General features: G+C 31.7%; 1 protein-coding gene and 2 pseudogenes across 2 annotated transcripts; 2 read left to right on the top strand and 1 right to left on the bottom strand.

Moving 5' to 3' along the window:
- The first annotated feature begins 312 nt into the window (after nucleotides 1–312).
- On the top strand, nucleotides 313–11,879 carry LOC111293710 (D-lactate dehydrogenase [cytochrome], mitochondrial-like; annotated as a pseudogene). Its single transcript, XR_016327746.1, has 18 exons — nucleotides 313–707; nucleotides 893–995; nucleotides 1,101–1,201; nucleotides 2,094–2,142; nucleotides 2,479–2,571; nucleotides 2,947–3,061; nucleotides 3,222–3,282; nucleotides 5,274–5,310; nucleotides 5,428–5,489; nucleotides 6,034–6,130; nucleotides 8,051–8,125; nucleotides 8,193–8,301; nucleotides 8,737–8,846; nucleotides 10,180–10,242; nucleotides 10,373–10,452; nucleotides 10,575–10,705; nucleotides 10,939–10,982; nucleotides 11,445–11,879. The product of XR_016327746.1 is annotated as a D-lactate dehydrogenase [cytochrome], mitochondrial-like (transcript).
- A 2,812-nt stretch (nucleotides 11,880–14,691) lies between these two features.
- Nucleotides 14,692–20,180, top strand: LOC111294570 (strigolactones hydrolase CXE15-like). The gene is made up of 2 exons (XM_022887951.2): nucleotides 14,692–15,411; nucleotides 19,681–20,180. The coding sequence occupies exons 1-2, from the start codon at nucleotides 14,738–14,740 to the stop codon at nucleotides 19,985–19,987; spliced, it is 981 nt and encodes a 326-aa protein (XP_022743686.2). The 5' UTR covers nucleotides 14,692–14,737; the 3' UTR covers nucleotides 19,988–20,180.
- A 431-nt stretch (nucleotides 20,181–20,611) lies between these two features.
- LOC149515139 (cytosolic sulfotransferase 17 pseudogene) lies at nucleotides 20,612–22,524 on the bottom strand (annotated as a pseudogene).
- Between the last annotated feature and the right edge of the window lie 757 nt (nucleotides 22,525–23,281).

The following is a 23,281-nucleotide window of genomic DNA, read 5'->3' as shown; positions in this document are numbered from 1 at the left end:
GGTATTTTTATTTTTTCTCATTTGATTTATATTTAAATAAATCTTTATTTAATTTCTCAAAAAAATAAATCCAAATGAAATATTATTTCTGTTGAGTCAAAATAAATTTGTATTTCAAACAAAATATTGATTTATATTAAAAATTTATTTCACTATAAATTAAAAATTAAAGATTTAATTGGATGTAAATTAAAAATTTAAGATTTGTTTGACTCAATAAAAATAAAGAGATTTATTTAATAAAATGTTAAAATTTAAGAATTTTTTTGTTATTTTAATAAAAAAAACTTGAAAATAACGCAATATTTTAAAGTATCCACAAGAATCTTACGTTATAAATGCAACCAAACAAACACTGCTTTACGGCGTAAACCGATCTCGAATCTCACCCGAAAAAAAATCTTTACAGCGGAAAGTTTTGACTTTTGACTCTCTGTTGACTGCCTAGTTCCCAGCATGGTCTTCTCGTTTTGGCTCGCTCGCTTACGTTCTTGTTCCAAGAAATCTGCTTTCTCCCATGCTTTCCGTCACTCTACTACTTCTCGAGCGAACGTACCATCCACCATAGCCTAGAGAAGCAATGCCCAGTTTTTCTCATGGTCCGGCGCTTTGCTTCCTTTGGCTCTCGCTGTTTCTGCCGGGTCCCTTGCTTTTCAAACCCACAACATTCAGCCTTCTCTCTGCGAACCCACTAATCTGGATGCCCGGTTTGTTTTTTTTTTTTTTTTTAATTTTTTGGGTTTTATTTGTCTTTTTTCTGATTGAATAAGATGTAAGTTTAAACTGTTGTCACGGTAGAAAATTTTAACTGTTCTTTTATGCTCTTCTGTTTTTGTTAGGAGAGAAAGAAATCAACAAAATAAAATGGGTTTTTCGGTTCCTTTCTTTTTAGGAAAGTCAGCGTTGGTGGGAAGGCAAGCACAGAGTTCGTCGTGAAGGGCATTCATAAAGAAGTTCCAAAAGAGCTTATTGATGAATTGAAGGCTATCTGCCAGGTATTTTACCTTCTTTTAATCTTTTTTTGGGTGCTTAAATTAAATGTTTTGTTTAGGAAAAATTGGTGAAATAAGAAAAATTTTGGAAAATTTTAAACTTTACAGGATAATATGACTTTGGATTATGATGAAAGATTTTTCCATGGAAAGCCACAGAACAGCTTCCATAAAGCAGTGAATATTCCTGATGTGGTTGTTTTCCCCAGGTGAGAATGATCCCTGATATTCGGGGTTCAACGTTTTATCACAATTTTTTTTTCTTTTATTGTAAAGAAAACATCAATTTGCTTTTCTTTTTGCACACAATGATTTTATTCAAAACAGTAAGTATAAATGAAATAGGCATAGCACACCTTCTAATCAATCTAATTTTATGGGTTTGGGAGTCCCTTTTAATAGGTGTAGGCTGAAGAAGTGGAGATAGCCATTATAATTGCACTAATAGTTGTTAGTTAAGGTGATTGTACTTGTAATGCCACACAGCTTGTTTACAATAGTTGAGTGACAAATGCAGGGTGCTAAAAAAGATGGCTGAAACATTGGTTAGAATGTCTAAGAAACCCTGGAAGAAATTAGCAGTTAAGAATTGCCATTACAGACCTGAATTAGAGTGGGCTTTTGTTCATGGTTCTTTTGTTATGAACTCTTCTGATTGTATATCCAACGTTAGTGCGTGTCATATTCAAGTCAGATTTTTCATATTATCATTGTATTCGAAGTACGTTGGAATTGTAGCTAAATGGTAGTTTTTGGTCTTACAAAGGTCTTCTTCTAGTAGCGTTTTAAGAAGAACCATTTTTAGACAGTCATTTATTCTATAATTAAGCTGTAAATAAAATTTTTGTTCTACTTCCAGAATCAGGTGTTTTTGTTTAGATATATTTGGTAGTTAAGTGAGGTATTATGTCATTGAGAATTCTAAAATGAAACCTTTTAATTTGAATGGATGAATTTTATTTATCATTGTGCTTTTTATAAAAGCATAAAGCACATGAGACTTGCGACACCCCAGGAAGTTAGAGAACAGTTCACCACATACGTGCAGTCTATATCTGCATTTTTTTTTTCTGAATATCAATTCACAATTCATATGCACAGGTCTGAGGAGGAAGTTTCCCAGATTGTCAAATCTTGTAACAAACATAAGGTCTGTTTCTTCCTTTATATGTAAGTTTATTAATGTTGCACTTCTCTCTTTTTCTATTTTAATTTTATCACCTAATGTGGAGCATTTTTTTTTACATATTTGGTATCCTATTTTGATTGAATGGTTCTTGATGTATGATTTGGTGCTTGTGCATGGTATGATATTGGTTAATGACTACAATGTCTCTTACTAAGATCTAAATCTTACAATTGGGACCAGGTGATACAGGTGACAGACATTGTATCATCAAGTTTATGAACTGGGGTACAATAAAAAAAGTATTGGTTCTTCTTGAGAAAGTATAAAATTTTAATTGTTTATTTATGTTGTAATCAGGTCCCTATAGTACCATATGGTGGAGCTACATCCATTGAGGGGCACCCTTTGTCTCCTTATGGAGGTGTTTGCATTGACATGACCTTAATGAAGGTATATTTAATCTATTTTCCTGGATAAATTCAAAAAAGTAAAGATTGAAATCATCTCTTTTTGATTTAATGCCATTCTTTTTTGTGATACCGTTAAGTGCGCTTCTTATTCTATTTATTGTGCAATCTACTCTTGCGTGTCCTGTGGCATGGGCTTGATTAACATGTTATCCCTGTTGTACTCATTCTAGAACTTGTTTATTGTAATGTAAGTTGAAACTTTGTTAGAACACTCTTATGAAAATTATTTGACTTGAACTTGCCACTAATTTTTCTTATCTTAAAAATTGATGAAATAAATGAGTATATGGAAATCTTCTTTCCTTTTCTCATTTTTTAATTTGCAATAATAGCTCTGATTGTTTAAATCTATTAGAGAGTTAAAGCATTACATATTGAGGACATGGATGTTGTTGTTGAGCCTGGAATTGGATGGATGGAACTTAATGAATACTTGGAGCCTTATGGTTTATTTTTCCCTCTTGATCCAGGTCAGTTTGCTATATATTATCCTTGCAGCATTTCTTTCTAATGAGAAAATATTTTTTACAGTTTTCTACTCCATTTCTTGATAAAATCACCTCATATATCTATTATTTGTTGGCCTGGGTGTAAATGTAATGTTATATTCGTAAACCATGTTGACCACAGGGCCTGGTGCAACAATAGGAGGAATGTGTGCAACACGTTGCTCTGGAACTTTAGCTCTGAGGTAGTCACTCTTGAACTGATTGCTATCTCAGCTAGTGTTGACATTATGTTACATGTGAATTTGCTCCCTCTTAGCAAAACCAAAAGGTTATCTTTTTTTATATCAATTAATTACTTGATGCACCCTGCCTTTCTTTGGTTTTCCTTGTTTTCCCCTCGGTCTATTGTAAAATCTACATCTGAGATCTCTCCTACTGAGGTTTAGTGTAATTTTTAATTGAGCAATTCAGTGTGTCAAGCAAATGTATTGAAATTTGAAATAATGGATGTTATTTCTCCTGGAATATATACATCTTTGTTGTGCAAGTAGATTGAGACTGCTCTGGACAAAAGAGTTTGAATTAGCTTTAGGATTGTGTTTAAGAATCTGAAAGAGATGATAGACTTTGGTTCCTTAATAAAAACATTTTCTGAATTTAGACACAAGCATCCTCAATTCCTATATATTGCATGTTGTTGATTCCATTATCGGCTAAACAGTGTTAGACTGTTCTTGTTGTCCTGTGTTTTCTCTTTGATAAAGAAAATTACTTATGGGGGTGAAAAATGTATAAATGCTTGCAACTCACATACTGAGGAGGCAACTAGTGTTATTGGTGACCTTTTCAGCAGAATAGTAGTGATTTAACCTTTCATCGTTTTGAGGGAAATTGTTAAAGATAGCAGTATTATGATGTTGCGTCATTAAATGAATGTCTTAGCATTGTACACAATATTGATACCGTTTTGTGGCCAGGTAAGTTGGATTCTGTTGGTTTCCTGAAGAAATTTTCATTATTTTCCTTCACATAGCTGTCATCTAAATGGCCTTTGGCTATTATCACCTCTACCTTTTGGATCATGCAACAGTGCTGACGTGTTGCAGGGTTGGTAGGTGATAGTATCTTGATTTCACCCTTCTGTGAGGTGCAAGTGTCACTGGCCATTATCCTCTCCCATCAAAACTGGCTTATTAGGGTGTGCAGTGCCAACGCTTATATGCCTAGTGACCTTCCCTTTCCTATCCGATTTGGGATTGAAGCACCCTGCCAATTCCTTGGAGCGCTTAGCATGACATGCTCCCCCACCCAGTCTAGTGACGTGGGTGTCATGGCTGCCACATTGCCTGCTCCCCTTTGGAGTGCTTGGTGTGGTCAGACTTTGCCACCATGCATTACCCCGTCACCTTGTGAAGTGGCCTGATTGGCCCATCCTGCCTACCCCCGTTGGGGCACTTGGTGTGGAGTCCGATGAGTCAAGGGTTGGCACTGATATTGCTTGTCACATGGCCATTACCCTTTCCTTGCAAAATCGGCTTATTGGGGTGTTTAGCGCCAACGCTTAATGCCCAATGACCTTCCTTTCCTATCTGATGTGAGATTGAAGCACCCTGCCTACTTCCTTGGAGTACTTGGCATGACACAAGCATCATGCAATAGTACCTTATTTATTTTAAGAAAACCATCAAGGAAGGCTATATGTGCTTTTTCTTGATTATCGTATTTCACAATAGAATACCATGCAAGCAATTTGTTAAGTTTTCCCTATGGATGTGATCCTTTGCTGGGATTTGATTGTAGGATATGGAAATATTGAGATTTAAAATATTAACACCTTGGAGATTCCTTGTTCTGAAGGGACCAGAGGCTCGTTGTACCCAAGAATCCTTTACCTTAAAATTTAAGTCCCTTGTTTCGTTGATTCATGAGATTTCAGGATGCTGCAACCAAGAATGCTACTCTAAAATGGGTAAAAATTCTTTATATATGCATATGCTGGTAACAGGATGGCCACACGTGGATGCTGTTTGTAATCTTTCCTTTGCTTTCATTGCTTTCTTTTTTTTTTTTAATGAAACAATCGTTAATAATTATGCTGTATAAAAATGTAAAATCTTAACATTTCTTCAATCAAATGAGCCGTTATTTGCACTTATTATTTTTTTAAATTTATGTAATGCTTAAATGGTTTTCATTGTTTATTGGATTTAATGATTTCGCTTTTAGCATGTAGGTATGGCACTATGCGTGACAATGTCATCAGTCTCAAGGTTTGTCACACTTATTATCAATATGGTTCAAACTTTCAGGTCATGTTGTGTTAATTACTCTTCTGATGGATTAACTTGTTCATCAGTGAGGTATTTCTTACACTTTGTATATCCCAGGTAGTCCTTGCTAATGGAGATATTGTCAAGACTGCTTCTCGTGCTCAGAAGAGTGCTGCTGGGTCTGTCATCCCATCTCCTTCAACGAAATCGCTTTCTCTCTCTTTTCCTGGAAATATGCTTATATGTCTAGCACAGTCATCCAATTTGCATTTGTGAAAGGCTTCTGAACCTTTTGGGATCAAGAGACCTTTCTTTGCATTCATTGAGGTCTTTTAGGCATTGCTTCCTTTTTTCTGGTTGATGAAGTTGTCTATGAATTCTAGGGAGTTAGACATTAACTTTAAGTTGAAGCTGGGCTTGTTCATATCAGTAAAAAGTGTAATTTGCTTATCAATATGGTTTGAACTTTCAAGTCGTGTTGTGTTAATCATGTGTAGTCAATCGTCTCTAATTTTTTTTGTTTGGAGTCTTACACCAGTTTTTAAAGCTTTAGGGACGGCTAGCATGATATGGTAGTTTTACATGCAAAAGATTACTTTATCAGCATGCTATTATGATAGCTTATCTTTTTTTTCTGCTATAAAAATATGTACGTCTCATTTTGTTTATTTATCTTCAATTTTATTTTCATGATGTTTTTCTAATTGGATTTGCTTATCTTAGTTATGATTTGACTCGCCTGATGATTGGAAGTGAAGGAACCTTGGGTGTGGTAACAGAAGTCACTCTACGGCTTCAGAAAATTCCAGAGCATTCAGTGGTAAGTTGACTTTTCTCTGCTTGAAGGCATTTCTTTTGTGATTTAATCTTCTGAATAACAGGATATAAGAGGTACAGTTGGCACTTTTAAAGTCACTCAACTCTAATCCTTTGCATGTAAAGTTTATTCTATGAGTGAACCCTTTAGTTTGTCCATGGAGACTTATCACATATGACACATTTGCTTAATGTGCCTAAATGAATGATTTGGTTGTGGAAAGATAAGATTTCAATGATTCTGGTTACAGATAATGGTTGGAAACTGAAAACCATGGTGCTGGGATCTTATAGCTGCAAGATAAGTTTTTAATGAAGTATTTAGAAAGTTGAATTCATTGTGGTTGGTCAGGAAATATGTGTAGGATTTAAGGTTGGAAAGTTCAAGAAAGCAAGTTTGAGATTAGCTTCAATAAGGAAGAAATCAAGTTTTACTGAACTACTGGTTTACTGTGAATTTCAGAGTTACTATAGATGCGTAAGAGTTAGAAGTTCAAGCAAGAAGAATAAAGAGAGAAAATAGCCTGTCATCCAGCTAGAAAACTCCAACAGTTCTCAAAGATTCAAATCCTTAAAATCATCTTTATAAAGTCCTAAATTACAAAGATTTAGGAAGGATCCAAATTAAAAATTATTAGATTCGGGAAAAATATAATAAGAATGAACTAGAAGATCCAAGACAAGATCCAATGGACCTTAATTAAGACTCATTCCATCAAGCTAGAAAATAACCAAAGGTATCCATTTGACACTAGAACCCTGTTAAGTTAATGAGCAATTACAGCATTGATTTAGCAAGTACCAATGGTACTTTAAGCCAAAGGAATTCTATATGTTGAAGGACTCACGAAACTAGCCCTTGGCTTCAAAAGAACATAATTTTTCTGTATCCAAGCTATCAATATTCCACCAGCTTGACTTCTGAGTTATGATATTATCTGCTACCAATACTTATGATTTCCAGTATATTAGCAAAATGATTAGGAATGAAAGAATGCTAGTGGTGAAATTCGAATTAAAAAAAAAAAAAATACTGGAAAACTTTAAAATGTGCAAGAATGCTTTAAAAAGAAAAATCTCTTGAAAAGCATTTTAATGGCATGAAAAACGTTTTTTGATTTCTGGATGTCACTGGTATCAAGGGTTAACCCTAATTAATGAGAAATGATATCTGTATTTATTCTTTAATGAGACAGGGTACTTACCATTTTGCCTTTTCAATTAATGTTTGCTATTAGAATTTAGATCCAAATATTTGAAATTGGAGATCAGGTTCAGTTTAACTTTATCCTCCCCCATGGGAGTAAGAACTGTTTCTTTTCTGGGGGACCGGTCAAACACTGGTTAGCTACACAAGTCAGGTTTACTGGTGCATTTTCCCCATTGAAATTATTTGTAAATATTGGCTAGTGCAGGATGATTGATTTTGTCTTCATTGAGTTGGCATTTTTTTATTGTCTTTTACTTTTTATAAACACATCTTTTCTTGTCCCCCCTTTATTCCCCTCGATCCTCACAGAATCAAAGGATAGCTTGGAAAGAGCTAGCTATCCAATTGGTGGTTCTCTCATTTTATACTTGTCATTCGCTTCAAAATGATGGTTTCTTCACATATTAAAAAAATGAAAAAAGTTATTAGCTCCATGTTCATCAACTTTTGATGGTTATTGACTTATTTTAGTGGATTTTACTAAATTGATGACAAGCAAATTTTGAATTGCCTGAGGAGTGCAACCTCTCTCAAACTGCTCTTCTTACTAATACTGCTCAACTGGAATTACCTTTGACAACCGATAGACTCTTGCTCTTGTGTTTGTACTATTATAACTTCTCTTTCTTTTGTTTTTTGGGTTAATTTTTCTAATATCATATTGGAGATTTTAATATTTATGCATTTGTGTTGATTGATTTGATAATACTACAGGATGCAATCTGCAACTTCCCCACAATTAAGGATGCTGCAGATGTTGCTATTGCCACTATGTTGTCTGGTATACAGGTTGGGTTATAGCTGTAAAGTTTTTGCACACATTCAATTTCTCAGCTTTTCTTTTCATATTGTTTAGGTGTCAAGGGTTGAATTATTGGATGAGGTCCTAGTAAGGGCAATCAATATTGCTAATGGAAAGAATTTGCCTGAAGTTCCAACTCTGATGTTTGAATTTATTGGCACTGGTGAGTGGCAGAATTGATCCTTTTTTCTTTTTGGATTTTTTCCTTTAATTTATTCTTTAATATCAAATTGGAGAGAATTCTATTGCTAAGCACTTTGTGCAGTAATTTAGCTTTACTACTTATTTGAACTTTTTTGTGCTTACAAATTGACTATGAATTTGGCATTTGTGCCCTATTATGACATGGAGTTCTACTCTTACTTATTCTTAATTATTTGAAACTGGATAGTTTCCTAAGTGATGATCTTTATTTTGCTTTTCCAAGTATCTTAGTACATCTATGGTATTTGTCATATGACAAGAAATATAAAAGAAACAGAAGACAAAGACACACTTCTGATTTTGGCAAGAAGAGATGCCTGAAAAACTTTATTATAGTTAATATTTTTCCTTTTCACTTGTCATGGAACCTAATATGTATATTAATGTTTTTTAGAGGCATACTCACGTGATTAAGCACAAATTGTTCAAAGAATTGTTTCTGAGCACAATGGCTCAGAGTTTGTCTTTGCAGAAGATCCCAAAGCCAAAAAAGAACTTTGGAAGGTAACATGACTTAATTCCTGCGAAGTGTTTGGAAGTTATGTTGTTTGTTTTTGGCTGAAAACTTCTTTCGCATGTTTTGCAGGTTCTCCTTTCCTTTTTAAGGCTTATCATCTGCATCATTTTAGTTTTATTATGTATAAGATGAATTTTGATTTGTAGTCAATTATGTGTTAAAACTTGGTTTGACATCTTAAAACATCTTTATCAGTAACTTTTTTTATGAAAACATTATATATATATATATATATATATTATGAATCCATAGTGAAAAACCTCCAGATTTTCAATTCAGTATCATGGTTCAAGAACTTATGTGTTTTATTTATAAATGAGTAGAAGTGAAACTATTTTTAACTTACACTTTTGGTCATTCCATGCCATTTGACCAGACCCAAGTGTGGAGCACATTTCATAGATTAGAAAGAAGGATGAAGGACTTCTTTCTGCTAGGACCTAGTTCACTGATACATTTGACTTTGATTTGAGTGCCCGTGTTTGTATGACATTTAGACATATATTGAAGAAAAAGGCTCGGTATTATTGGAAATAGAGAAATGGCCTGATTTAGTTTATAATGGCTCAATGCACTATCGCAAACACTTCTCCACAAGACGCTTTCATTTTACTTAGGTGGTGGCTACACCTAAGATAGTTAGGTGATAATGCAGTTTCAGTTTCTATATTGTCCTGATCATGATATTTGTTTTATGAGGAAACTATGTACAGTTTGTCTCTATTGACAAGCAGATTTATTTTCATGTTATTTGGAAAGACAAGATACGGATGCAATAAAACATGCCAAGAATAATATTGTAATGCTTATAGAAGTTAGAATTGGAAAGGAGTAAAAGGGGTTTGGATGTTGGGGGTTGGGTGGGTGGGGGATTATTGTTTTCAGATTGAATTTGCTTATACATTTTGCCTGGGTAAGTGGAATCTATGAAGCCATCGCAAATATGAGGTGCATTTATTTGACTGGAATGTACCAGCTTAATGGCTTCCTTAGTATATTTAAGCCGTTGGAATAGGTTATTGCATGTTGAAGACCTCAAAGAACCTCAAATCAGAATCAATTAGTGCTCTGAATTAGTTTCCAACTTTCCAACCCTGTATTAATGCATTTCTGAACATCTCAAGCTGGACAGGACTTTCTTGTTATATTTAATATAAGTATGATTTGCTTTTACCGACTTAAACCACCCCCAACTTGTTGACAGTTCTTCCTTTATATGTATTAATTTCATGATTCTGAATAAGGTATCGGGTCGCATAGTTCATCCAAAAGCATCTATGCTATTTACTCTTATCTTCAGTAATATTTGGTTCCTTGCAGATCAGAAAGGAAGCACTATGGGCACGCTTTGCAATGGAACCAAATTTTGAAGCAATGCTTTCTGTAAGTTCAAATACAGTAATTAGTTTAAATGGAAGTAATCTCAATCTGATTTTTAAAAATTATTTTATTGACTTGCCCAATTTTCAGAGGTTGGTAAGGCCCCTTTACCAAATTTCTCTTTTCTCTTTAGGATGTTTGCATTCCTCTATCACACCTTGCAGAACTAATATCAAGGTCTAAGCAAGAGCCGGATGCATCACCACTGGTTTGGTATATTCAAACAACATTTTCTCATGGGATTTTCGTTTTGGGGATTGCATGGTAAGTGTTGTTTTTGTGCATTTGACCTGATTCCCATAATGCGCTGATGTTTTTCTTTTTCATAATTACAGTACGGTTATTGCCCATGCTGGTGATGGGAACTTTCACACAGCTATTCTCTTTGATCCTAACCAGGAAGAGCAAAGGAGGGAAGCTGAAAGGCTAAATCAATTTATGGTTTATACAGCTCTGTCAATGGAAGGTGCATACTCTCTTCTTGGCAGTATATCAGTTTGTTCCAAACAATGAATGATTGAGAACTAATTCTGCTCATAATATGCAGACATTGGTAATTAGAATACTTTTGTTAGCTTCAGAATTATCTTTGGTTGACAGAGTAAAGGATATGATAATGCTTGGATTCCTGCATACTGTGGTATTGCTGAATCAATTCTAATGCTACCACTTTATTTCCTTGATTTCATAAATTAGCAGGAACATGCACAGGTGAACATGGTGTTGGCACTGGGAGAATGAAGGTATATCCCTCTATTTTATTGGATTTCACACAGTTTAATTTTGGTTGGCAAGATGCCACTTTTTAGTGGTTTCTACAACAAAGTCCCATCACAGCCAAGACTTGTTATTAATTAGTACCAGAATGAATACATGCTCTAGTGTATTATGCTACATAAAGTATTCACTAATAGCATATGTCAATTGGGATGCTTCATATAGTACTTCATTAGCCAACTCACAGATGAAACTGAACAAGTTTCTTCATGATAATTCAGTTGTGTTGTCTAGGAACTGCATGACTTTAAAGTGTCAAAAAGATGAACATATATGGTGTCTTCCGTTTTTATAGTACTGTGCTGTTTGTTGTCAACAAAGTTTCAGCATTCTCAATGTTCAGGGGTTGTTTGTTCTGAAAACCCTCTCTTGTCATGTTCATGAAAACATAATTATTGATTTGAGGATATTTTGCTTTATCTTTGCAGTATCTCGAAAAGGAACTTGGAATAGAGGCTTTGAAGACGATGAAATAAATCAAAACAGCCTTAGATCCTAACAATATCATGAATCCAGGAAAGCTAATTCCTCCCCACGTTTGTTTCTAAGAGCACGCTCTTGCTGTTATATGCATGCATCCTATGCAGCATCTGTTCTGCTAATCATGCTGAGTTGTTTTTCCTTTTTGTACCAACTGCAGAGCCAGTGACCAGTGTCTACTGGCAGAATATCAGTGAGCAGTAATGTTGCTGTCACGCTCCATTATATTTTTGACGATGTATGCCTGTCTGCCTGCCAATGCCTCAGCCCTTTATTGCTGTGGATAATTATAAACTAACAATCAATTAGCACATAAAACATACTAAGATTTTCGTCACAAGATGGGGGTTTTTTTTTTTTTGGATAAAGCGATTGTTGCTTTAGTTTTTTTCCTACTTTGGAATTTTGTCAAGAATTTTACTCCTGCTTTGGATTTGCAGTTACCGGTTGCATCTTGCGCCCCAGTGCATGCTATACATTGTACACACTAAAGGGTGCAAAGTATATGATCTATCTTAGTAGGCGAATCCAAGCCCTGCCATTGCTGTAGGTCTACATCTGGGTGCACCTCACTGCAACTTCAGGTCAGCTTGGGTCTGATAACTGTCTCTCATTTAATTTCCGGAGAGTTCGGTCTAAGGTAGCACTCAGAACTAGCCACTTTCTAGCCTGCACGAACCCTATTATAGGGCTATACAGGCGTTGTCCATATCAATCAATAAAAATAAAGTTAACTGCAGTCCCACCACCCCACCCCCCCACTTCCCCCGCACTAAATTGCAAGTAATCAAGGGTACAAGATCGAACTTGAGCTAAAACCATTGAAGTCAATGAAGGGAAAATGACAAAACAAGTATCCGACAAAATAGAACTCCTAGATTTCCAAAGGAGCTTTAAAAAGTTATTTGTTTTTGTTTAGAAAGGTGAAATCTTAAAGATTGTTTCCTCTCCCAATGAACCAATTGATTCCTAAGTTGAATCCGAAATTTGTTGGATTGATTTGCCAGCCTGGTGATTGATACAATTATAGATGCTATAACCCTAATCTTCCAAAGCCATATCTGTTCATAGTTATTTAATGATTCAATTTACACAGCCCAAAAATGTGCACATCTACTCCTTGTCCACAGTATTACTGGTACATTGGTGAGTCATTTTGTGATCCCTGGCTGATATTCATCCCTATCTCCATCATTTCAAAGCCTTCATTCATTGTCTATTCATTTTCCCAACCAATGACCGGCAGTAAAAACGGTAGTCATTTCACCAATTATTGCAATACTTCGGCCACAAATGTTTCCATCATCCAAAGGGGGGGTAGTTGAGGCATACAAGATTCAAGAAACTTAAAGAAATATCAAAATCTCCAATCCCTTTTGAAGATAGGTCTTACCAGTAACTGCATTGTAATCATCTAGACTTTCGTACGTTTTTTAAAGAGCAGTTAGAACTTCAGACTTTATTGTGTAACTAAATAAAATCCGTGTTGCCAATTGATTTTTTCATCAATTGATAAGTTATTAAAGTTGACACTTGAAGGTTACAAAAAATCTATACACGTAATATTTTTTTAGTTAGGTAAATAGTAAAATAAATAATTTAAGAGTAAATTATAAATTTCAAAAAAAAAATTATTGTTTTGATTTTTCCTAAAATTATATTTTGTGGTCCACAAGTGCCACTTACAATTTTTTTACTGTTTGATTCCCAATTACGTTGTTTGGCCAACGTGCAAGAAAACACCAAAAAGTCGAGCAGCGATCATCGCGGTGCAATTCAAACTTTATCCATGTTGTGAATCCTAAACTATAGGGATTTTTTTTTTAATTAAAGGATGCTATCACTTTAAAAAACGAGAAAAAATTATAAATATTGATATTTAAATTTTAAATATATTAAATATTATTTTTAAAATAATCGTAGGAATTAATTAAACTAAAATTTTAGATTCTAATATAAGAAACTTTACCATATGTGTAGAATGAAATTTATTATGAAATTGGAATAGGGGTGCTTCACGTGTGTTGTCTCGTATCCTGTTTAGTATATATAATAATAAACATGATAAAATAGTAATTATTTTATATTATATTTTATTTATATTTAAATAAAAAGATATGATTATAATAAAAATTAATATTCTTTTGATATAAAATAATTTAATAATCTTAAAGTAAAAAAAATTATTTTTAATTTATAAGATTGAACTTATATGTCTTATTATATTTTTAAAAATTATATTAATAATTTAAATTATATAAATTTTTAAAAAAATAATTTTAATTAATAAATAAATTATCTTATCATAATATTTGAAAATATCAAACATAAAATAATATGATATTATTTAATATAATTTTATTCATAAAACATATTATAATTATGTGTATCTAACACAGTTTTAAATTTTTATCTACCAAATAATTAATTATTCTATCTATTTGTTGTCAAGCAAAATCAAATTCTATATAGTACATTGACCGCCCTACATGACAGCTAAAGTCCCTCTATTCCTGTTGTTTATTAAAGGAAGTTGCTCGCCAAGGAAGAAAGCGTAAGTAACGAAACCTAAAACATGCTGCCAGTTTAAACTACGGCCTGTCTTCCTGCTTGAATACATATATATATATATATATAAAATTGTCTCAAATTTATTAAATATTATTTTTTATAAATTAATTATATATATCAATTAAATCAAATTCGAATTCAAAACATAACTTTTCCACTTACTTGTAGTATATAATATGAGATAATATAATTATGACTTGCCAATGGATCATTTACTAACAGCTGAAGTTGCAGAACATGTTTAGCAGGTAGACAGGAACAAAAGTACTGCACTTCCCGTTTCTGCCATAGCCTTATAATGAAACTTGTGGTAGAAATATGTTGTAGTATTTTTTATTTTTATTTTTAGAAAAAAGATAAAACCCAGAACCATTGGCAGCAGGTTTTAGTAGCTTATCAAACAAGATGACAAAATTCCATCCCAAATAAACATTAACAGAGCCGGCCAAGCTCATCTATGGTCCATATTCAAAAAACAGTAAGATGATCCAATGACCATTAAATCATGTGGCACCACCACCCATTAATATCCATTGAATTTTACACTATCACCCTTACTTTTCTACAGTTTCTCCACTTCCACCCCTTCCCCTCATTCTCTATATAAACCTCACCATTCCCAACCATCCTCACCCAACAAAGTGACAAACCAAAAGAAAAAAAAAAAATCATGGGTTCTTTTCCTCACATAGTGGAGGACTGCATGGGAGTCCTCCAAGTGTTGAGTGATGGCACCATTTTTAGGTCCAAAAACATACAATTCAACATGCCTGTCGTCGATGAAAAATCTGTTCATTTCAAAGATGCTTTGTTTGACAAAAACCAGAACCTCCATCTTCGAATTTACAAGCCCATGTCAGCATCTTTTCCAGGCAATAGTTATAAACTTCCCATCATCATTTTCATTCATGGTGGTGGGTTTTGCCTAGGCTCCCGCATGTGGCCTACCAGTCACAATTCCTGCCTACGCCTAGCGTCCGGGCTCAAAGCGCTTGTCGTCGCGCCAGACTATAGGTTGGCCCCGGAGCATAGGCTGCCGGCAGCTATGGATGATTCAGCCAGTGCCATGAAGTGGCTGCAAGGTCAAGCTTTGAGTGAAACTAGTAGTGATGCATGGTTCAATAGTGGCGAGGTTGACTTTGACCAGGTTTTTGTCATGGGTGACTCGTCAGGTGGCAATATTGCACACCATTTGGCAGTTCGGTTCGGTGCTGGTTCGACCGAGTTGGCTCCGATTCGAGTACGAGGTTACGTATTGTTGGCACCATTTTTTGGTGGGGTGGACAGGACAAAGTCAGAAGCGGGGCCTAGCGAAGCTTTGTTGAATCTTGAGATACTGGACAGGTAAACTGAAGGCTCCTCAGTTACTCAATGCTAATAATAATAATAGTTAGCGTGTTCGGTATAAGATTATTATGGTAATATAATTATAGAATGGATTTTATTATTTAATTTATTTATTTGGTTAATAATTATTAATTTATATAAATTAAGTATTATTATTTTTAAATTATTAAAAATTAAAATTTATTTTATTTAAAGATATGAAAATAATCATGATGTTGTAATATTTACATAACTTAAAATTTTTAATATTATTTAAAAATAATAAATTATAAAATATAATAATATTTTTTAATTTTATAATAAAGTATGATTAAATTCTTAAATTAGTAAGCATATTCATTTATTAGGTAAACTAATTTTTATAATATAAATTATGTAAAAAAAAATTGAATTAGAAAATAAAATAATTAATTAAAACCATAATAAAAAAAGATTATGTTATATATAAAACATTAAAAAATAAAAAATATATAAATTATTTTTTAACTTGTTACAAACATTAATTTGAAAATATAAAAAATATAATATAAAATAATTACAATTTAAAAAAAAAGTAAATTTTAATTCACATATTAAATGGGTAATATAAATAATTATTAATTTTACATATCACTTTATTTTAATGATAAAAATTTTTCACTTTTTTTATAAGAATTAGATCATTTTCAAAGCAATAATTTGATTATTTTCGATGATTTAAAATCACTGTCATGTAAGATGATAAAATACTTACCAAACATGATAATTTAATCATTATATATAAATTATCATGATTTTTGAAGTGATCACCTCATATCAAACACGATCACAAAATTTATATTTTCATTAATATTATTTCCTTCCTTAAATTTTATCTTAAGTTTGGTATTTGCATGTACACTCATAAACAATTTTGTGTTAAAAATTATGATTTTTTTATAGAGTATTAAAGATTTAATTTTAATTATCAAAATTGAAATATTTGACACTCTCAAATAAAAATAAATAAATAAAAGTTTTTTTTTTTTTACATTACTACTAAGTCCATAAATTATAAAAAGGAACTTGCAAAATTTCTATATATATATATATATATATTATTGAGTAATAAAAAAAAGGGAATGTAATTAATTTTTTTTATAACCTTAACTTTTTATTTTCAAGATTTAAATTTGATTTTTTTAAAACAAATCTCAAATTTTAACTTTCTTAAATTCTTTGCTGAAATTGAACAAGTCAGTTTATTTGATTTTGGTCAAACCACAATCTTATATGTGTCGTTTAATACTAAATTTTATAATAGGAAGGAGACGGTCGGGCTCTTCTACTTTACTTTTATTAAGTAAAAATCAAGGGGATAAAACGAAGGAAAAATAAAAATAAAAATAAAAAACAAATGAGAGATGAAATAATCGTTGGACTTGACTCTTGGCGTTTTTGGCTTTCTCTTTTGGTACTCTTCTCTTCTTTTACCTTTTCTCGATATGATTGGACCACATGAAAATATACAAAAACGATTAAGAGCGCCGGGTCTAACGCGGTGGCCGGTGTGACTTGATCCACCACCTTACGCTCGTGACCCCATTTGGCCTTTTCCACCATATATATAAGCACGCACGAGCCACCACCATTCCCTTTCTCCCTTGCACGGACGTTTGTCCTTTTTTAAGCAAAAAAAATTATATTGTTTAATTAAGATAATTAATTTTTTATAACATAATTAAAGATATTTTCAGATTTCATCGGAAGCTTAGTTTGTTTGGCCCAATTTATAGAAAGGTTTATCACTGCAAAAATAGAAGTAATGTGTTTAGCTCTAAATATTTTAAGAATCTTAATTTATGCTGGAAATAAATTTAAGCTTTTAAGCGAAGATATAAATTAAAATTTTTTCATAAAGTGCTAATTTTAGAAAATATTTTACATTCTCACTTTATTTTTCAATAATTTATAAAACTATAAAGAGAATTATATTATTTTACATTTTTTTATTTTATCAAAATTTTATTGAATTCATTTTTTCTTATAATTAATAAAAATATCTATTTATTCTATATTTTTCTTAAAAACATAAAGTTTAATTTAATAAAATTGATTTTTTATTTTTTATTTATTAAAATATAAAAAAAATACTCAATAATTTTTACAACGCTTTTGTATTAAATTTGCCAAACTATATTTTAGATTATGAATCTAAGACACAAGGAAAGCAATTAAGGAAAATATTTACATGAAGGTTTTTAAACAAAGTTTGCATAGTTATCAATTAAAAATAATTAAATCAAAATTAATATATTGAAAGGTCTTACTATATAAATTAAGTGTATAAATTTTGAAACAATTTTAATAAATTTTGATATATTTTTAGATAATAATTTTTAATAAATATTTTAATAAAATTTTTATTATTAAATAAGTATTGATCAAATTTGAATTATATATGACATTTTCAATATTTTTTTTCATATTATTAATTTTTTCATTGAACTCTAGTAATTTATCGATTTAGATTTTTTATTAAAATTTTAATTGAATTATTTATATTAAATAATTTTATAAATTTTATCTACAAAACTTTATTTAACTTTTTCTTCCTCAATGTAAATAAAAAATGTCTACCGAGCTTGAATTACACAAAAAAATTTCTCATCTTATTAAAATTATATTATCCTTCTCAATTTCAAATATAATAATTTTATAAAAAAGTTTTAAATTTTTATTATTAAAACATCTTTTGAAAATCCTTAAAAGTTAAAAAATTATGAATTTTGTTGATATTTAAAGTTAATTAAAATTAAATTTAATATTTTAATAATAAATTATACAAACTCGATTATAAAGATATTCATGAGTCAAGTTACATTCGAACAATGCTCATATTTGGTATTACTAACTTTAATGTTTGTTTAAGTTCGGTCTGACATGATATTTTATATTTCAATTTTTTTTTTAAATTTGATTTAAATTAAAAAAAATAAATTCTAAATCTATCTATTATACCTAATTTATATAAAAAATTTTAAAAATAAAAAATCTATTTTTTAAAAAATAAAACATTAAACTAAAAACTCACATATATATACACTTATATAATTATAATATTTTCATTATATATATTTTATTCAAATCGGATTAAATTAGGCCCTTTTTTTTTTTTTTTGAAGATCTTATCCAAAATTTTAAATAAATCTAAAAATTATATCCAAATTTATTTGACAAAATTTTATTTTTATTTAAATTCTTTCAAATTCTGAAGGGCTGTTTAAACCTGAGCAAATAGTATACTCCACTGTCTGTAAATTATGAAATGATATTTTTCTACTTATAGGCTATTTGACCATTGAATTTGTTGCATAAAAACGTAAGCAGTGGCTGGATGACTAATACAAGATGTCTTATCTTTATCTTTAGAGATGAGTTTTTTTTTTTTTTTTTTTTTAATTTTTTTAAATCGTCATTTAAAGATTAAAACGTGATCAAATTCAAACTCTCAATCATAGTCCCCTTTACATGTTAAGGCGAAAACTTTGAGCACAGGTCACGATCATGGAAAGTAAATTCAGACCACTTGGCTAGGTTTGAGTGGACTTTCTTATTGGAAATGAAACGTTTCACGTTTGCACAACTTTTTTAAATAAATCTTAAATGAGCCCACATGATATTGCAAATCAATTTTTTTTTTTTTTAAATTGAAAAATTGTATGAAACATTGATGTTAATATAATCAACTTTGTTAATTACGAATAATAAGAATAAGTTTGAAAAATTAAATAATTACTACAAATATAATGTTAAAAACGTCCCTTTATTAGTACATGGAAATGGTTTTAATTAATTTCTAAAAAAACAAATTAATATTTTTTATATAAAAAATTACTAATTAATAAATAATAAATTATAAATATTAAAATTTGACCTCTAAATTTATCGGATATCATTTTGTTTAAATAATTAATGATATAATAACTAATTTCTTCAACAATACTGCCTAGAACATATGAGATAGTGCCCTGCCTTGTCTAAGTTCATCAATCTCTCTCTCATCCCCTTATCTTTGAAAGAGTTTGATCTTCATCAATACCAATCTTTCAATAGCTATCATAAACTGTTGAACAAAAAAAAGTTATTGGATGATAGTTTTCAAAAGCTTTAGGAAAAAAGTTGTTCATGCTTGACTCAATTCGTGGGCAGTGATGTCATGTAAATCCCATCAATCTTGATTTTGCCACAATGTTCATGTTAATGAAAAATCAACAATTTTCTTTAATCTCTGATCTAATAAACCAGGTTTTGGAGGCTGTCGATGCCAATTGGAGAGACAAGGGACCACCCTTTCGCAAATCCATTTGGTCCGTTGAGCCCTAGCCTCGAAGCATTGACACTTGACCCCATCTTGGTCATTGTTGGCGGCAGTGAGTTATTGAAAGACAGGGCTGAGGACTATGCAAGAAGATTAAAAGCCATGGGAAAGAAGATTGAATATGTTGAGTTTGAAGGACAGGAACATGGTTACTTCAATTATGATCCATACTCTGACGCTGCAAATCAAACCCTTCAAGTTATCACAAGATTCATGTCTCACAACTCTGGTTGAGATCAGCTAGTAGCTATTTTCATGTAGATTTTTTTTTTTTTTTTTGTGTGGCATTCTTAGAAATTAGATTACTCAATTGGATGTATGATCGATCCTAGGAATATATTTGTCGTAGTAACTTTTTTTTTTTTGTGTGTGTGTGCACGAGTGTGAGGTTATCATTGGATAATAAAATATTCAAGCTGTTAATCTTTATGTTTTTCATCTTATGGTCGATTTTAAAGGAAAGCAAAATTATTTCAATCAAACTTTTCAATGCATACCATTGAATAGATTTGGTTCTCGTGGAAGTAACAATTTTCTTTCATACTTGAATGTATTAGCATTTTAATTTGTTTAAATCTCTCTAACAATATTAAATTAGATATCATAATCTCAATTATCGATCATATAATATAATATTAAATGATAATTAATTGTGATTAAAAGATGCCTCATGAGTTCATAATTTAGGAATACTTACAAATATTTTGTATAATTAACCATTACAAAACATAAAGTTAGGATCGTTTAACAATCTTTTCATAAAATTAATGTCTCCTTTTTTTATATGTACTATACATACACATCGAATAAAACCATAATTATTTTTTCTTAAAGTTTATTTAGATTGAAGATGAAATTTGCTTATGTTAAATAAATTTTATTAAAATGATTAAAGCTTAATTACATTTCATTAAATGTATAACTGTATTCAAACGTCCACATAATCAATCTCCTTCGATAAATAGCTGTTTTTAAAAAAAAGATTTTGGTGGGCCCAAAATCCAACGTGAATTGAATCTATTAAGGATTAATATGCTTATAACATTTAGATATGGTTTTTAGTGCCATAATTAATAAACAATATCAAGCATTCTCATGCACGACCATATAAAAAGTGGAAGGAAATGTAAATTTTAATGATATTTGTTTCCTCGGGGGAGTCCACTAATGAGGTGATCATTTCCACCATTTTTCACGCTTAAAGTATCTGTTATTATTGCCCATTTATTTATAAGAAGGAAAAAAAAAAGTGGAAAAAGACAAAAAAAGACCCTAACGCAAATGGATCCACTAAGATGATTCAAGTGAGGGATATAATATTGTCAAGAGCTGGTTCTTCAAAGTAATGCAACCCTACCACCAAATCTTAATCTTGTTATTTAGCAGTTTAGTATAGTTCTGTCATGACATAAAATATTGGACAGGATAAATTTTTTTTTTATTGAATAAATGAATTTATAAACGTAATTTTGTGTGCTTTTATTAGCAAATTAACAACAAATAAATAGTAAGATAAGAAAAAAAAAAAAAAAAAAAAAAGGAGAAGAACAACTTAGAAGTTAGAAGGGCTGTGTATAATTAAACCAAATTCTAAGTTCCGATAGTGGGCCTTGAGGCCAATTAATTTGTGTAGCAGTTTTGCAATCATACTAGCCTACTTTAAGAGGCCACCTTCAGCGGGCTTGAAATTCAAGCTGGATCCACTGAGTTTCTGCTGACGCTCTGCCAGCTCAGGAGTAAGATAGTTCTGCCAATCTCCGACCTTGCCTTTCCTAAAGAAATATTTGTTTGTTGCTAGAGCATCAGCAGCGTGCAACTGTCCTGTCATGTCTACCTCGAGGCTGCTCAGATTCTCAAAGCTACAAAAATCTATTATTTTCCGCACTGCCCCCAACTTGTTCTTCTTCGAAGCTGAAAGGGTACCCCATAAACCCTGCCAATTTTTTCACATACAGCTCAGAATCGTTCTGCAAATTTTCATATTTCAGGAACATTACCTTCTCTGGTCGTTCTTGGCTAGCTTTTCGGTACCCTAAAATGTTGTCCCAGGAAGGTCCAAAAACAGGCTTTCCTTGGCAGAGCAGATTAAAAGCCTACTCCAGGGAAATGGGTTCATTTTCCTTGGGCCTCCGCTTGGCTGCGAAGTGAAACATGGAAAGACAAGCATCCTTGGGGTCTCTACAGATGTAAACAACCTTAGCATGATCAGAATCCAGAACAGATTCAGGCAAGGAATGATAGGGGACATGGGTGGCTCACGAATATCCGTCTTCTCACCAAAACCCACCAAGTTTGGCACACAATGATGGGGACCCTTGTTGAGCAAAGGGGTATTGGAATTATCGAAAAGGTTTCGAGTGAAAATGGCAGAAGTCAGAGCCTTGAGCCAACTAGTTCCGCTTTTGGGAGCGCTGCAAACAAAGATATCACCTGTTTTAGGCTTGAAATGTTGTCGAGCTAATATTTATGATGCCTTCGAGGAAACGAGGGAAGCTCCAAAAGCCTCGATAAAAGCAAAGAAGCTGGAAGGCTCTCCACCCAATAGCTTTAAGAATGGTTAACATGAACTCCTTCTATGGCTTCAGGTGGGACAAGTTCTTCCTTGTCCATGGAATTGGTTGCCATTGTGTAATCATTAACAAAACTACCAATGACCTGATTGCTGGCTAAACATGTAAAAGAAACAATGAAAATTTTACTGCCTTCTTCCTTGGATTAATTTTCTTTTTCCTTTTATCTTTTGGACCGTTTGGAAATAATATCGTTTTATAAATTTCCCGTATTTGCTTAATGATGCTAAGAAAACAGCTACGAAACAGCTATCTATATTATATATAGGATGGTCAAACTTTTACAAATTTCATAGTAATTCTAAAAATTATAATTTTCAGCTTCTTAACCTAATCATTAAAAAGATTTAAGAAGATATGTAAGGTGAGAGTTCGAATCTCAATATTTTTATTTTTATCCCTTATCTAATTATTAAATATATTACATGTCAATCTTATAGGGTTTTAAATTCTACTATCAATATGTAAGATAAAAATTTTAATTGTTGTATATCCTAAAGTTTTATGCATTATTTTTTATTAAAAAAATTTTGGAAGAAATTTCAATTTTGAATTTTGAGCAGAGATTCATGTATCTACCACTTGAATTAAATGTTCAAATGTTGATTGCAAAATTTTTATATATGAAGTGTTGTGAAAGTAGAAAATCACATCAAATGCTAACTAAATGGACTACATGAATACATAAATGTTGTCAAGAATCATTGAATCAAATTTAACCGGCCCTTATTTGCATCCAACAATCATTATAGCAGAAAACAACTTTAGATTGATCAATAAACAAAAAGAGAGATGGATTTGATCATATGGAAATTGCATTTAAAAGGGTAAGAATCGGTAGAGCTGATTGCTTGGTAGGGATGGTGTTAAGCCGTTGATGGATATTGCTCAATAAGCAAAAGGGTTTGCTTGATTCGAATCTGTTAGGAAGATGTGAAAAGATAATTTTTAATAAATT

The sequence above is a fragment of the Durio zibethinus genome, chromosome 14, assembly GCF_047325235.1.
Source record: "Durio zibethinus cultivar Kanyao isolate XHJ-2024 chromosome 14, ASM4732523v1, whole genome shotgun sequence".
Lineage (NCBI taxonomy): Eukaryota > Viridiplantae > Streptophyta > Magnoliopsida > Malvales > Malvaceae > Durio > Durio zibethinus.
Note: the sequence above shows the minus strand (reverse complement) of the source record. Positions and strands in the feature narration are given on the sequence as shown.